At 36.1% G+C, this 14,844-nt stretch overlaps 1 protein-coding gene across 7 annotated transcripts in view; it reads left to right on the top strand.

The window, feature by feature from the left end:
- The window catches only part of LOC108976313 (AMP deaminase 2), a 45,299-nt gene extending 31,186 nt beyond the window's left edge, over nucleotides 1-14,113 (top strand). For 4 of the 7 annotated variants that reach the window (XM_018945372.1, XM_018945364.1, XM_018945355.1 and 1 more), the window contains 12 exons: nucleotides 4,632-4,936; nucleotides 5,618-5,656; nucleotides 8,897-9,012; nucleotides 9,094-9,188; nucleotides 9,277-9,402; nucleotides 10,763-11,093; nucleotides 11,175-11,338; nucleotides 11,416-11,706; nucleotides 11,797-12,091; nucleotides 12,164-12,274; nucleotides 13,266-13,422; nucleotides 13,915-14,113. In XM_018945372.1, the coding sequence (XP_018800917.1) occupies nucleotides 4,632-4,936; nucleotides 5,618-5,656; nucleotides 8,897-9,012; nucleotides 9,094-9,188; nucleotides 9,277-9,402; nucleotides 10,763-11,093; nucleotides 11,175-11,338; nucleotides 11,416-11,706; nucleotides 11,797-12,091; nucleotides 12,164-12,274; nucleotides 13,266-13,422; nucleotides 13,915-14,045 (2,161 nt within the window). In that variant the 3' untranslated portion in view covers nucleotides 14,046-14,113. Of the gene's footprint in view, nucleotides 1-3,383; nucleotides 3,538-4,631; nucleotides 4,937-5,617; nucleotides 5,657-8,896; nucleotides 9,013-9,093; nucleotides 9,189-9,276; nucleotides 9,403-10,762; nucleotides 11,094-11,174; nucleotides 11,339-11,415; nucleotides 11,707-11,796; nucleotides 12,092-12,163; nucleotides 12,275-13,265; nucleotides 13,630-13,914 lie in introns of those variants that run through there. The other 3 variants (XM_018945387.1, XR_001993935.1, XM_018945347.1) reach the window with 3 other exon arrangements.
- The last annotated feature ends 731 nt before the right edge of the window (nucleotides 14,114-14,844 follow it).

The following is a 14,844-nucleotide window of genomic DNA, read 5'->3' as shown; positions in this document are numbered from 1 at the left end:
TCTACAATATACTACATCTATGTATGTACTCGAGTGGAAGTGTGTGTTTCTATAACCTGGGCCTATTTGTTAGCCGCATTCACCCACAGATTAGTTATATTTTGTTTTAGTACGATTTTTGCATTCAAATGATTTGGAACGCGGTGTCCGCGTTCGCGTTGTTCAAGACGTCCAATGTCGACCCGGTTCATTAGTTTTCACCACTAATACAAATAACGTGCGCGCATAACCCGCATAACTTTACAGTTACCTCCGACGTTGTTGTGTCAATCAAATATAGCTCGGTGAATTTGAAAGAAAATTATAAATTAACAGCGGTTCCACGTTTTCATGCATTCAGTTTGATAAGAAAGGCATTCAAAGTATTTGGGTAACTACATAGTCCCTTGTGGTTAGGTTAGACTATTTAGACATCTGAGCTACTTTTAAAAATATAGAAGGTCTCTTTTAATAAAATATTTATTTAGCTGGAGAATAATTTATACTATCAGCCTTATTTGTACAGATTTCAAGTATTTAAAGAGGACTTATGTACGATATTACATCGCTATTAAGAGCTTGGCCGCATATAATTTCAAACTTATGCAAGCTTCATAGACCCAACTGGCAGGAAAACGAATTTATTTCGCATAGAACTAAAGGAACTCTCTTAAATATAATATTTTTTATAGAAGCTTCGGCACCGTAGCTATAGTACCCTTTACTTCAAAGTTATTGGAGAATGTTGAGTATGATTCGAATGAATATTCTTTGGAAATTATTTTTGGAAGATTAACACTATCGAATGTTGCCCGTAATTTTCCATGGCTCATCCGAGCGTTTCGGCTGCTAACTGGCGAATGACACGCGTGATGTTTTGCTCAAAGCCAGAATCGAACGGGATTGCCCGCATAGACTTTTGACTTTACATATCCCCACCGTAAAAATGGTAGGATATCACACGATCGTAGTGATTGATGCGATGTGTAGAAAGTGGCACAGTCTTGTTGAAACTAATCAGGTATTAAAGGTTATCATGGCGCGATAAAGATCACTATTGACGATTACATTCTCAACGGCATCCATAACTCACATCAAATCATTGCTTTTTCCGGATCAAAAGGCAACACTGGAATCTCTTCAGGTTGCTATTCGTCCCAAATGCATCAGTCTTGCTTGTTTACATGCCCATTGAGCCAGAGATGGGCCTCAGCGCTGAGCAAAATTTGTCCCGAAATGTCGGAGAGGTCGAGCGGCTTTAGTTCTTGCACAAGCTGTATTTTGTACGCTTTCAATTTAAGATATCGACGTAAAATCCGCCAAGTCGTCCATACGTCAATGTGAGTTTCTGCGAACGGTGCCGAATCGATCCCATTTTTCCCATTTTTCGTGAAACGATTAGTCTCTTGCATCCACTGTTTTGTAAATTATCCTTCACTGTGGCTAAAATTCTTACTAGAGCGTTATCTTGAGTTCTGAGAACATGTAAAAATAGCTGGAGGTCAGATCTGAAGAATCCGGAGTATACCGCAAATGATTCCATTTTTTTCGTTTCTTTTTAAACGATTTTGTCTTGCCTATCTTCTAAGAATGTTATATAATAATCGGTGCGATTTAAACCCTACAATTGATAAGTTTTTATAATCACTAAGCTGGCTTTAATTCGTTGGAAATAACAGCGATCTAAATTCTGTTGTAATTTATGGGATCGAGTTCAAAAACCTGTTTTTTTAGATCTACAATTGGCATCAGTTTAATTGATGATATATAAAATTAACATGCATTGCTTTATCCAATATCTCATCTTTACAAGACATAAATCTTTCAAATTCCCTAAGAATTAGTCATCCTATTCTTCTCAGACCTTCAATGGCTTTTATCCTACATGGAATCGAAATATAATTCTCGTTAATGCTACTCAATCTAAAAGAGTTCTTGCTGGTAATATAAATTTTTAATTTTTAGCTGACTTTGGGACAAGAAAGATTCAAATGTTTTCTTATTTCGAATTAGCAAAGGCATGGCATGAAGATTGACTAATGTTAATTAATGACTTCTTGTTTTGTTTGGGAACATCCGAAATCTCTCTCATAATTCATAATTTCCTTTCACTTCTTTGAAACGGTTCAGAGCGGCCATTTTCAACATGTTTTAAAAAAGTCTTCGTCAACCTTTAAACAGTGTTTGTAAACATCTTGAAATAGTCTTAATTATTTGTGCGAATATTTTTGAACGATAAGATGAACTAAAACAAGAAAAAAAGTTAACTGCGGTTGCACCGAAGCTAAATACCCTTCACAGGTGCATTTCTGTTAGTAACTTTGTGTTCAGTTTATATGGAAGCTATATGCTATAGTAATTTGTTCGGGAATTTTTTTTTTTTTAGATTATATTGTTACCTTAAGCGGTAGTCCATGCCAAATTTCGTAAGATACCTTGTTAAATGTGAAAGTTTTCCATACAAGAATTTGATTCCGATCGTTCATGTTTGTATGGCAGCTATATGTTATAGTGGTCCGATATCGGCAGTTCCGACAAATGAGCAGCTTCTTGTAGCGAAAATGACGTTTGCAAAATTTCAAAACGATATCTTAAAAACTGAGGGACTAGTTCGTGTATATACAGACAGACAGACGGGCATGGCTAAATCGACACAGCTCGACATACTGATCATTTATATATATCTATCCGACCCTTCCTTCTGAGTGTTACAAACTTCGTAACCAACTTAATATACCCTGTTCAGGGTATAATTATTCTTTAATTCTTAAAATTCAAGCTGAATATAAAAATTAAATTACCCTCCACAACTTCCTTGAGTATAGTGTCAAATTGCATGCTTCGAGCGCCTCGACTTCGTTTACGTGTCGCACGAAACTCATTCATTCAATTAATGACATTTAAGGCGTGTGGAGGTCGACACCTTTTTCCCGAATTCCAGAAATTGTCAATTCGCTTTAAACAAAGACAACAGTAAATGTCATAGTCAGTTCTTTCATTGATTGTAGGCACAGTCTGTTGACTGTTGGTATGTTTGCGAAATTGTTTTGAGTAAGTAAAAATTGAGTGGTTGCCAGCAATTGTAATCCGACAATCGAATCTGTTGCTAAACGCCGGCTGTTTGTCTGGGCTGCGTGCACAAAATGGCACGTGGCGCTACCTTATCCTAGCAGTTACATCTCCTTGGCATTAACTCTACAACGAAAAAGAAATTAGCAATAATAGCAATCGATCATGACATCTACAACGCGTCACAACTGTCAATAATGCAATAAAAATTATAATTCTTTTGTATACGAAGTTATACCGTCTGTGTCATGGAGTAGTTTTTGTGACACATTTGCCTTTGAGTTCTTTTATAGTTAATACTTGTGATCCCTTAGCGGTTGCGAAATTAAACAATTGAACTAGTTTAAGTGTTCATACTCATGACATACGCAAGTGCCTTATTGTAACGGTAAATATCTAAGTAGTATAGTATTAAGACGCGTCTTAAACGTCGAGAATGTCTTTCGCCTGTGATACTTATAAATTTAAAACATTGGAAATATTCTACAGGTAAGCAAATGCCAGGCAGTGCTATCGATTTGTGAAGTAAAAACTTTCTTCCCGAACAGTTTGGTGATTGGTTGGCTCAGTATTGTTTAATAGCGCGTTTAAGATGGACATTAGCAAAGAGCAAATACGGTAAATTTGGCAGTACATAGTCCTACATAAAAAGTGAAGACGCAAGCCAATCGGCTGGAAATGTAAATAGTTTTTAAGGTCCTGATGTTGTAATAGCCAATCAGGCATAGTTTCGTTGTTGTTGTTGAAGTAGCGGCAGAAATCTGCCAAGTTGACAGTCCTTGGCTGGATAAAATTCCGGGCCCGTTCAAAATAGGCTCTTTCTGCGTCGGTGCAGCGCGATTTCCAAGCGTTGAAGGCGTCACGGAAGCCATTCTCCGGAATAGCTTTGAGAGCCGAGGTACATGCTGCTTGGATCCACTCTGTCTTGACTTGTAACACAGTGTGCTGTCCTGGTCAAACATCACTTTATTTTTCTTCAAATTTGGCCGATTTCGTTCTTCAAACGATCCAATAACACTATATAATAATCCCCGTTGATGGTTTTTCACTTTTGAAGGTTGTCAATAAAAATTAAAAATTTCAGCCGAGTTGATCGACCGAAAACCATGGGTCTATTACGCTTGCACATTTGAAAACACCGCACGAATCTTCAACTCGTCGGTTTTTTTTAGTCAAAAGTGAGCTCCCGCGAACAACTTCACTTTATGGTTATCCAAAATCATTTTGTGGACTCTTGATCGTCGTTCAAACATAGCAAACCACGTTTAAACGGTTAATTTCCCTGGTGCAGCGTCCAAATAATGTTGATCAACCTTGGCTTCAACACTATTTTGTTCCCCCCAAAAAGCAGTGCTATGATTAACACACGAAAATGTTTTTGATCAAATTTTTGTTGACTATAAAAAGTTGTTTCTGTCAATTTCCAATAAATCTCATAAGCTAATAGTCGGACATCTAGAGCAACTCTCTGGACATCAATCTCTTTTAATATATTCTTCTCTACTACATTTTTATAAAACAAAAACAAAACAAAAATAATAATAATAATGAAACGATTTTTCTTTTCTTTTTTTTTTTTACAGATCTGATAAGCATCAATCAGTACTAACTGAAGAGAGTTTAATGACATTGGACAACTACGACGCAGAGGAACATGAATTGCCCAATTTTCAACGTGTTTCCATCTCTGGTGAGGATACAAGTGGCGTGCCATTGGAAGATTTAGAACGCGCCTCCACGCTGCTCATACAAGCGCTGGAATTACGCGAACGTTATATGTTGCATTCGGGCCAGTCGTTCCCGACAACAACGAGACGTTTTCTAAAAACCGTGCACGAGCGCAATCGTTTCGGCACGATCGAACACGAGAATCGCAAGACCATTGCAGGTGAGTCAAGCTAATTTCGATTTGAGCGCTATTAAAAACTCTATCAAAGTGCTAGGTAGCTAGAAAAGATGTATATCCAAATTTTGTTGAAAGTTTTAGTCTTTGAAATTTGTTACTGAAAAAGTAGTTTTTCTTAGAAAGCCCTATATTCTAATTATTAAATTATTATATTATGGTATTATGTACCTATTATTTACACACACTATTATAACCGCTACTTTCTAGCAGTTTTTGAATTGAAACTTAAAATTTGGCGATTTCTACAAACTTTTTTAATATTTATTTCTTACTCATTGTAAATATGTACAAAGCAAAATTGTAGGTTTCTTTAACAGTTTAAAATCCCTCAAATAACAGTTATACATACCTAAATAAATGCCGCTATGTCGTCTCGTGTTTTGCCTATCGCACTGCAAACTCTTTCTTCTTCCTTTTTTTTTTTGTTAATTTTCTTCTAAATATTTTTACAAATTTTCGAAAATCAAATTTTCTCATAAGCAAAACAAAATTTCTAATAATAAGAAAAAAACTCTCGATCTACTTTTAGGCACACATTCTTTTATTTACTTTTGATTTAATTTTTTCATTACTTTATTATTTTTTTGGGTTATTGGTTCATTGCAATGATTTTTTGGACCAAACAAAAATATGTATTTGATTTCCAACATTATTCTTTTATAGACATAATACGCAAGATCAGCCTCCCCAGTACTCAGACAGGTAATTCGTTCGTTTATGCATTTCACCACTGCAGCGGGCGAATGAGTTGGGTCTTACTTTTATTCTTATTTTGTTAAACTTTTACTTTGTGACTTGCAAATTTTCGTTACGATTTTCAAAATTTCATTGAACTGTTATCTCATAAGCAAAACATATCCTCATATATAAATATCAATCGCTCGAAACCGGAATTGCTCTAAGTTTTTTTTAGAAGATTTATATATGTTGTAATGTAATTGAACTTGCAATCAGTTTGTTTGGATTTGTTTTTATTATATTTTTTGAATTACTTATATTTTGTTTTTTGAGTTATTACATATTTGCTTTGTGTCCCTCACCCAATTTTGAAATTTTGCTTTTAAAAATACTAGTCCAACTAATTTGCACGCCAAATTTTTCTGCTTTTAATGTCTAATCTATATTTTCTGTTCTCTTTTGCTTTAAAAGTTAATTAATTTAATTTTTTTGATGTAATGCATGATGTAGTGATAAGTGAAGCCTTGTCCTTTAAGTAAATTTAAATATAGTAAGTCCACAGAGCTTTAGTATATACATATAGTACACATTAAAAAATATTAGTTTGTTGAATCTTAGCTGTCTAAAGTTTTGCTCCAACCTTGGAATGCAATCATTTTTTGCGAAACTATAAACTTATAACAATTTTAAGGAAATCATATTTAAATGCAATTAATTTTTTTGCTACTTATGTATATGCACATATGTATGATGTGATAGTCCATAACTTAATATGATAGTATATAACTTATAATCATTAATTAGAAAACGTTTTGTTCTCATTAAAAGTTATTGTGTTTTAAAAGTAAGTTTAAAGTAAGTTTTTAGTATATACAATTTTGAGTAATATCATATACGAGTTTATGCCAGCTTATAGGCATTAAGCACGTCTCAATTTGATATTTTATTTTGGGATTTAGAAATATCAAATCAATTTCTCTCTCTTTCAATTTCTAATAAATAGTTTGAGGATATGCAAAATTATTATATTGACATTTTGATATAAAATGAAAGCCATTAGCCAATCTTCGGTGAAATGCCAATATTTGACCAATTTAGTGGTGCTTTTAGAACCCTAAAGTGTATTAACTTTTCAACATAACCTTGATTTTCGACTTGATTTTTTCGACTTTGGCTCACCTTTGCCACGATATTGTTAGGTGAAACGTCTGTTTCCGGATCGTAAGCATACATTCAAGACTCATCGCCAGTAATAATACATGATATCCTGGTAGTCGGAAAGCACTGTTTCACAGACTTTAATGCGACGCTTTTATTTTTTGTAAAAATTGAGTGATTTTGGAACCTATCGTGCTTTCACTTTCCTTAGGCCCAAAAAATGTTACACTGATCCTTTCGATATCCCAACGACGCCAGTAAGGTCTCTGCCTGTTAATCGTCGGTTCTCAAGCCCCAGAACTTTTATTTTATTGACATGTTGATCATCAGTTGACGTTGATAGACGTCCTGGTCATGGTTCATGAAAGTACTCCTTACTTCTTACTCCTTGCAATTTAGATATTTAAATTCCTCATACAATGTACTTTTTTGAAAAAAAGTATACTTTCCAAAAACTACTAAGTATACTACTAAAAAATTACTCAGGCGGATTTATGAACTTCCCTAAGCAGTTCAATCAGCATTATGTTAAATTGTCTTACCTTTGAACGGGTATAAATCGGGTCCGGCTACCTAAAATCCCTTAGATATAAGACAATACTTTTTTTCCGAATCAAATACAAAATCTAGTTATTATTCTGTAAAAACAACAAACACAAAAACAAGGGTAACTTTGATTTTCGATACCTTTTTACCTTTTTGTATGTAAGTAAAAAATGAGTTTGTGGCAAAATATATTTCTTATTATTGCACAGCTGGCCATAATTTTTTAATCCAAAAATCATTATATTCACCGGTATTAGTATTCTGGGACCAAAATTCAGGAGGAAAAACTTGGTTATATGAAAAATTTTAAGTATCTGCTATCATATATTTATCAGGGTAAATTGCATTTTTAAAAATAATGGATAAAACAACAAAAATTAAAGGAAAAATAATTTAAGGTCAAGGAAAGGAGGGGAAGGGGCGTGTTTGAGTTTTTAATGGTTAAGAATGGTTTATCTCAATTTCCTGCAACACTAGGACTACTAAAAAAAAGTTATATGGCAATGCTGTTGGTAATGAATAGGTTGATAAATTTTGTCTAACGAATTTTTTCACATGACCTAAAAAGTTTTGTGGAAAATTCAAAAAAACAAGATTTTGAGATTTTTGTTTTTATCTTGAACAAAAATGATTTTCTTTCTGAGCAAACTTACTATAGTAGTGTATGTATTTATTTTTCTTACCATCAGAAAGTAGAGATTTCATTAAAAAATTTGTATGCTGACTATAAGTTAGCAAACGTTTGATTTTAAGTAGAATTTGCAAATGTCGTGCGCTCATAGCCATGATTTTTAATTTTTTTTTTTTTTTTTTAAGAGGGGCGCCTGTTGGCCCACCAGCTTTTTACTTGCTTACAATTATTTTTTGATTTTTCCTTTTGCCAAGCACATTGTTACTAAGCCTCTGCTCGCGCTATTCGAAACAATCGCCAGCTTTTGTTTTACCGTTATTGTTTTTTGTGTGCCTTTTCTTTATTTTCTTTGACTATTTTTTGTGTTACCTACGAGATTTGCTTAATCAACTTAGTGTTTAGTCGAAGCTTACATACATACATACTTACATACAAATTAGTTATACCATAAATATGTAGAATTAAATTACGTACATATGCATATAGTATATGTATGTACATATGTACATTTGTATGTATTGTAAACTTGACCCAACTAAATTCTGATTTTATGTAGATGCCACATATTAGTATAAAAATAAACATTTTGTTTTCTTCTTTTCTTTTTTTTTTTGAACACCACATAAACACACCCACACTCGTATGCATACATACATACACATTACGCACCTGTACGTGCAACGGTAATTGCATGCGTTTGCGTGAAATTATTTTTGAAACGCAACGCCACCACGCAACACGTAATGACTTGAAAATCAAAAACACCAAACAACAACAACGACAACGAATTACGCAAATGCAATTACAATTATGGAAATCACAACAACACACACGCACGTATTTAACTGGGTCATCAACACATGAACTTGGCCACCATCTTCACACCGCCACCCGCCATCCGCTGTCACCTGCCACCCTGTAATATGTAGACCATCCCATACATCCGCCAAATGACAAGTCTGACCCATGGGAATTGGAATTTCCAGCTGATAATGATTATGAAATTAAAAGTATTAACGGTGTCTTCCACGTCTACAAGGATAAGGTGAGTAAGTGCCCCATAAGGCCCCATCTGCTTGTTTGGATTTGTGGAGTTTTTGTTTGATACTCCACTTAATATTCGCAGGAATGCACGCAGGAGGTGAAATGCGAATATCCAAATCTCAAGGAGTTCGTTAACGACATGCAAGTCATGTGTAATATGATTGTTGATGGACCACTGTGAGTTGCCTACTTCATACATACATATGTACATATGTACATATATACAATTGGCATATATTTTTCACTTTTTCTTCTTTCCTCGCAGTAAATCGTTTTGTTATCGCCGCCTTTGCTATCTCTCATCGAAATTCCAGTTGCATGTCCTTTTAAATGAGCTACGTGAGTTGGCTTCCCAGAAGGCGGTGCCACATCGTGATTTCTATAATATTAGGTGAGTAAAATCTCGTTGTCTCATTATATACTATGGAAAGAAAATATTATATTTATTAAGGATCTTAAATAGGACAAACCAATCATCATTAAAAAAAAAAAAAACAATCTGCCCGCCTATTAGTCTATCTTTATAACAAAACTTTGTACATGAGTAGGTTGATATGACAAATTGTGATAAAGCGATACTATCGGAAGTTTATAAAATGCGATAGTGTTATAACAAGCCAGAGCCACAATAAGTTTCACGTATTTTAATACAAATCTTAATTGCCGCCTGCAAAATAGGCTTCTGAGCCAAAATAAGCTTTATCTGCTTTGAAGCACCATTGTTGGACAGTTTTACGTCTCCTTGTTGTTGTTGCTGTAACATTTATCTAGTCTCCGTTAAAATGGTCAGGATTAGATAAGTTGTCATCGAGGTCATCCAACTTTATGGCTAGGAAACGTGCTGTTTTGACATATTCAAACCATAGGGAGAAGGATGTCAGATGTGTATGGTTCACAGGGCATGCAAAGAATTAGTTAGTGTCGCTGGACATACTATATTTATATTTGATATGTCAGCGTCGATTCTGGACAAGTAGGAGTTCAACCTGCAACATTATCCAGAACGAAGCTGCGTAAGGGTGTTTCTCGATTCTCGCGACAGTTCGAGTACGTCGTCTGCTGCAAATACGCCATGAGAGGGCGTCGGTGAAGGTGTTAATGGCTCCACTGTGAATGGCAGTCAGTGCATGTCTGCAGTTTGTTGCGTCCGAAGTCTGCTTAGCGTATTGTGTTAAGTCGGCGAAGTAGTTGAGGAAGGACCTCAAAAGCATCACAGCAGAAACTGCTTGGAGAGGAGTACATAATGCAACGTTCCTTTGTCCTTTCCTCATGTGCTGCCGGCTAGCGAGTTGTGGATTTTGTTGCAGCTCTGTACTTTGATCGCGCTTGTGTGAGAGGTGAATTTCGGAATTTTAACGCCACCGACTGCAATGCTAAGGTCAAGTCTGTACTCCTTCGTCCAATTAGTGTTAGGTTTCGTGCAGCGAAGAAGCTAGAAAGCGGAGGGATATCGGTTTACGTCTGAGCACATGCCATCGATTCCATTGGCCGACATCATTATTGTGCAATCATCCACGTACAAAGTGGTATATCTCTCTGGTGGTTGAGAGTTTCGAGATGTAGAAGTTAAACAGAAACGGGGAGAGCCCCGAGAGTATCTAAATTTCAATTCTAAACACATAATTTTAGATTTATTGTTAAGGATCATTTTATAAACTTTCAAAAGCTCTTTTGTAAAAAAAAAAAAACAACGATCTTACCGCAATATTTTTATTATTATTATTTTTTTTTTTTTTTGTTTAACTACGCAGAAAGGTGGACACTCACATACACGCCGCTTCATGCATGAATCAGAAACACTTGCTGCGTTTCATTAAGAAGACGCTCAAAAATAACGCCGATGAAATTGTGACAATCACCAAAGGTCAGCCAATGTCACTGAAAGATGTTTTCCAGTCAATGAATCTGACCACCTATGATCTAACTGTGGATATGTTGGATGTGCACGCGGACCGGAACACATTCCATCGTTTCGACAAATTCAATTCCAAATACAATCCGATCGGTGAGTCGCGTTTGCGCGAGGTCTTCCTCAAGACGGACAACTATTCGAATGGCAAATATTTTGCACAAATTATTAAGGTGAGTGTGAAAGGAGAGGGGTCGATGTAAAAAAAAAATCAATTTTTTAACTTGATTCTAATGAAATTTTACATGAAATAGGAAGTCGCCTTCGATTTGGAGGAATCGAAATACCAAAATACCGAGCTACGTCTCTCCATTTATGGCAAATCACCGGATGAGTGGAAGAAACTAGCCAGATGGGCCATCGAATACAATGTGCATTCGACAAATGTACGCTGGTTGATACAGATTCCACGACTTTAGTGAGTTCATCTATTGATTTTCCTTAATTTGAGGGCATACTTTTTAATTTTATTCTCTCTGTTATCACTCTCCCCAGCGATATCTTCAAATCCAATAATTTGATGAATTCATTCCAAAATATATTGGACAACATCTTTAAGCCACTCTTCGAGGCTACAAGCCGACCCAGCGAGCATCCGGACTTACATCGTTTTCTTAATTATGTAATCGGTTTCGATTCAGTGGACGATGAATCGAAGCCGGAGAATCCAATTATTGATTTGGACATACCAACACCGGAAGCGTGGAGTGAGGAGGAGAATCCACCATATGCCTACTACATTTACTATATGTACGCGAATATGACTGTGCTGAACCAATACCGAAAGTAAGCGATTCTTTGAACTAATTTTTTTTTTTCATAATAAATTTTTTATTTATTTATTATTAATTTGCATCCCTCTCCCTCCTACCGTAGAGCGCGCGGCATGAATACATTCGTTTTGCGTCCGCATTGCGGTGAGGCCGGTCCGGTGCAGCATTTAGTTTGTGGCTACCTAATGGCTGAGAACATCTCTCACGGTCTCCTCTTGCGTAAAGTGCCTGTGCTGCAGTATCTCTTTTATCTGACACAAATCGGCATTGCCATGTCGCCACTCTCCAATAATTCACTCTTCCTCAACTACCATCGCAATCCGCTCCCAGAGTATTTGGCGCGCGGTCTGATTGTCTCACTTTCCACCGATGATCCACTGCAATTCCACTTCACAAAGGTGAGTGTTGAGAGTACATCATGCGTTTTGAATTTGTTTCATATGAGAGTATTTTGTTTGCTTTTGCTATAGGAACCCCTGATGGAGGAGTACAGCATTGCGGCGCAAGTGTGGAAGTTGAGCTCATGTGATATGTGCGAATTGGCGCGCAACAGTGTGATTATGAGTGGTTTTCCGCATAAGGTGAGTAAAAGCATTACCTAATCGAGTGTTTGGCTCTCTCTTTATATCAACTCCAATAAGTTGGAACAATGCGTATTTTAGACGGTAATGGTCAAGTCATGTTGGATACTTAATTTTACTTGATATTTTTGTGCCTAAATAGTTTTAGTGAAGGCGTCAGATTTGTTAATTCTTGGCCGGATCTAAATTTGTGTCCACGGGAGTTAAATTTTAGTCATGTTCATCTGTTCGTCTGTCTATATATATGCAAACTAGTCCCTTCGTTTTTGAGAAATTGATCAAAATTTGTATTTATGAAGGAAGAAAAACAATATTTTAACTGGCATCGAAATTCCTTATCGGTAGGCCCAGAAAATGAGCTGTTTCGATGGGCTGGGACCATAAGGAAAAGGAAGTTCATTGAGTTGGTTTTATGCAAAGTATCGTGCGAGGACTCATTGTCTTCGTTCATTTTCTCCAACTTTCTTCTGCTGCATCCTGGCGAATGGTGCCGATTTGACAGTCCTTCGCCGGATTAAAATCAGGGTCCGTTCTGGTTACTTAGGACCTAACTATCGTGGAAACATATGCCATCAATTCCATTGCCCGACGTTATGGTCCACTTCTTCAATCCTGGAGGGATCGTAGGTTGTACGATGTCCTCAAACAGCGTTATGCGGTTGGCTGTGCCAAAAACTTCCGACAAGTCTAACCCTTCGAAGACGGTCCTCTCCTATAAAATTCTCTTCAGACCACTATAGCATATCGCTGTCATATCTGCTGACCAATCAAAATACGGTCCTCGATTTTTACGGCCAAGGACCGTCAACATGGCAGAATTCTCCCTCTGCAACAACCAAACAAAGTGAAGATATAGGTATTTTTATACCATGATCTCATTTTCAACACGACTACACTCAACTGAAAAAAAAACATTTCCCAAATGCTGCTGGCTCATTACTTAAATATGGAGTAATTTTACTTAAATCGACTGCTCCCATTTCCTCCGCAGGTCAAGCAACACTGGCTCGGACCGAATTACACGCGTGAAGGTGTCGCTGGCAATGACATAACACGCACCAATGTGCCCGACATACGCGTGGCCTACCGGCATGAAACGCTGCTCGATGAGCTGTCGAATATCTTCAAGGTGCACGAGATACCGAAAAGTGAGTAAACCTACCCGGAGACAACCACCAGCGCAGCAGTGCCCAACAACAACACAAACACATTTGATACACACATACAACTGCGTAAGCGATTGCTTAGCCCGAACAGCTGGTGCCATGACGGTTGAGCCGACATCTTCTCATGAATTTACCTACAAACATATGTATAAACTCCTTGAGGCTCCTTTTTCTACCACAATTATAACTGTAATTACTATATACATATATATTAATATTATTACTACTACTATTACTACATATAACTGCTGTTACTAAAACCAATCAACAACTACTTCAACACGCGCGTATTTACATACATGTGAATTTGAATCTTCTTGTTATAACCTTAATGAAAATATGTATGTATGTTGGCTTAAGTGTATGTTACATTTTGTAAACACACACACACATATATATATTTATTGAAATATCTTTTTTCGTATTTAACACTTGAAACTCATAAACAATTAACAAAAATCTAAACAATTGCAGAGGAGAGTGCAAACAACGTTCAACTGCAAGCTGAAGAAGTTGAAAATGAAGTTGAAAAAGCAAATCAAATCGAAGCCGTTAAGTCATTTTTTCTTAGCTCAGAATATAGCTCGTGCTTGGAGGATTTATAATATTTGTTATTGTTTCATAGTTTTTTTTGAATTTTTTTAAATTTTTTATTCTAATTTGCCATCGCTTTTAAGCAAGTAAAATATATGTATGTATGTATAATAATAATATTGTTATTTATAATATATATGTATAGCCTCTTCCAATGAGTAACTGTTAAAATATGTTGTTGTATTTATGCTCACACGTATCTGTATGTAATATAAATTATTTTGCAATTTCCTCAATTCGGCTTGTTAAACTAAAAATTGCTACGGCAACTGCAAATTGTTTCATGTAAAATTTAAATGCAAGCAGAAATTGTATTTACTACAACAAAAAAATGACAAATAAATTGTTTAATGGTGAAAAATGCAAAAATAAATTGTGAAAATCCATGTAAGCATTAAATTGTGGTTGTTTTTCTTCTTATTCAAGCACTTCCGCTGTAATAGTGTGTCTGGCTCTCAAACTGTGCAGTGTTTGGCACATAAACTGTCGTTGGTGGTGCAGCGCCCTCTAGCGTCTGGTAGAGCGCCTGAAAGCATGCCACACTTTTGTTATTTTTTTTCCGGCCGCCACTTGCTGGCTGGTTATGCGCGCCTGGTGTAAATTGGGAATTTCGTGCGCAGCCAAAAATGAATTTTCTGACGCTGCCGCTAGGGTGGTCGGTCGGTTTTTGTGGTAATTTGCTTTTACGGGAAAAATTGCTTGTTTTGGCGATTTTGCTGTAATTATATGATGGTTTTGGTACTGAAATTTTTTTCAGACGTATTTTTACTAAAAATAAAACAACAGGTTGGTTTTTATAATTTTTATTTT

This window comes from Bactrocera latifrons, unplaced genomic scaffold (genome assembly GCF_001853355.1).
Source record: "Bactrocera latifrons isolate USDA-ARS-PBARC rearing strain unplaced genomic scaffold, ASM185335v1 scaffold_115, whole genome shotgun sequence".
Lineage (NCBI taxonomy): Eukaryota > Metazoa > Arthropoda > Insecta > Diptera > Tephritidae > Bactrocera > Bactrocera latifrons.
The sequence above is the reverse complement of the archived record's forward strand: the minus strand, read 5'-3'. Positions and strand labels throughout refer to the sequence as shown.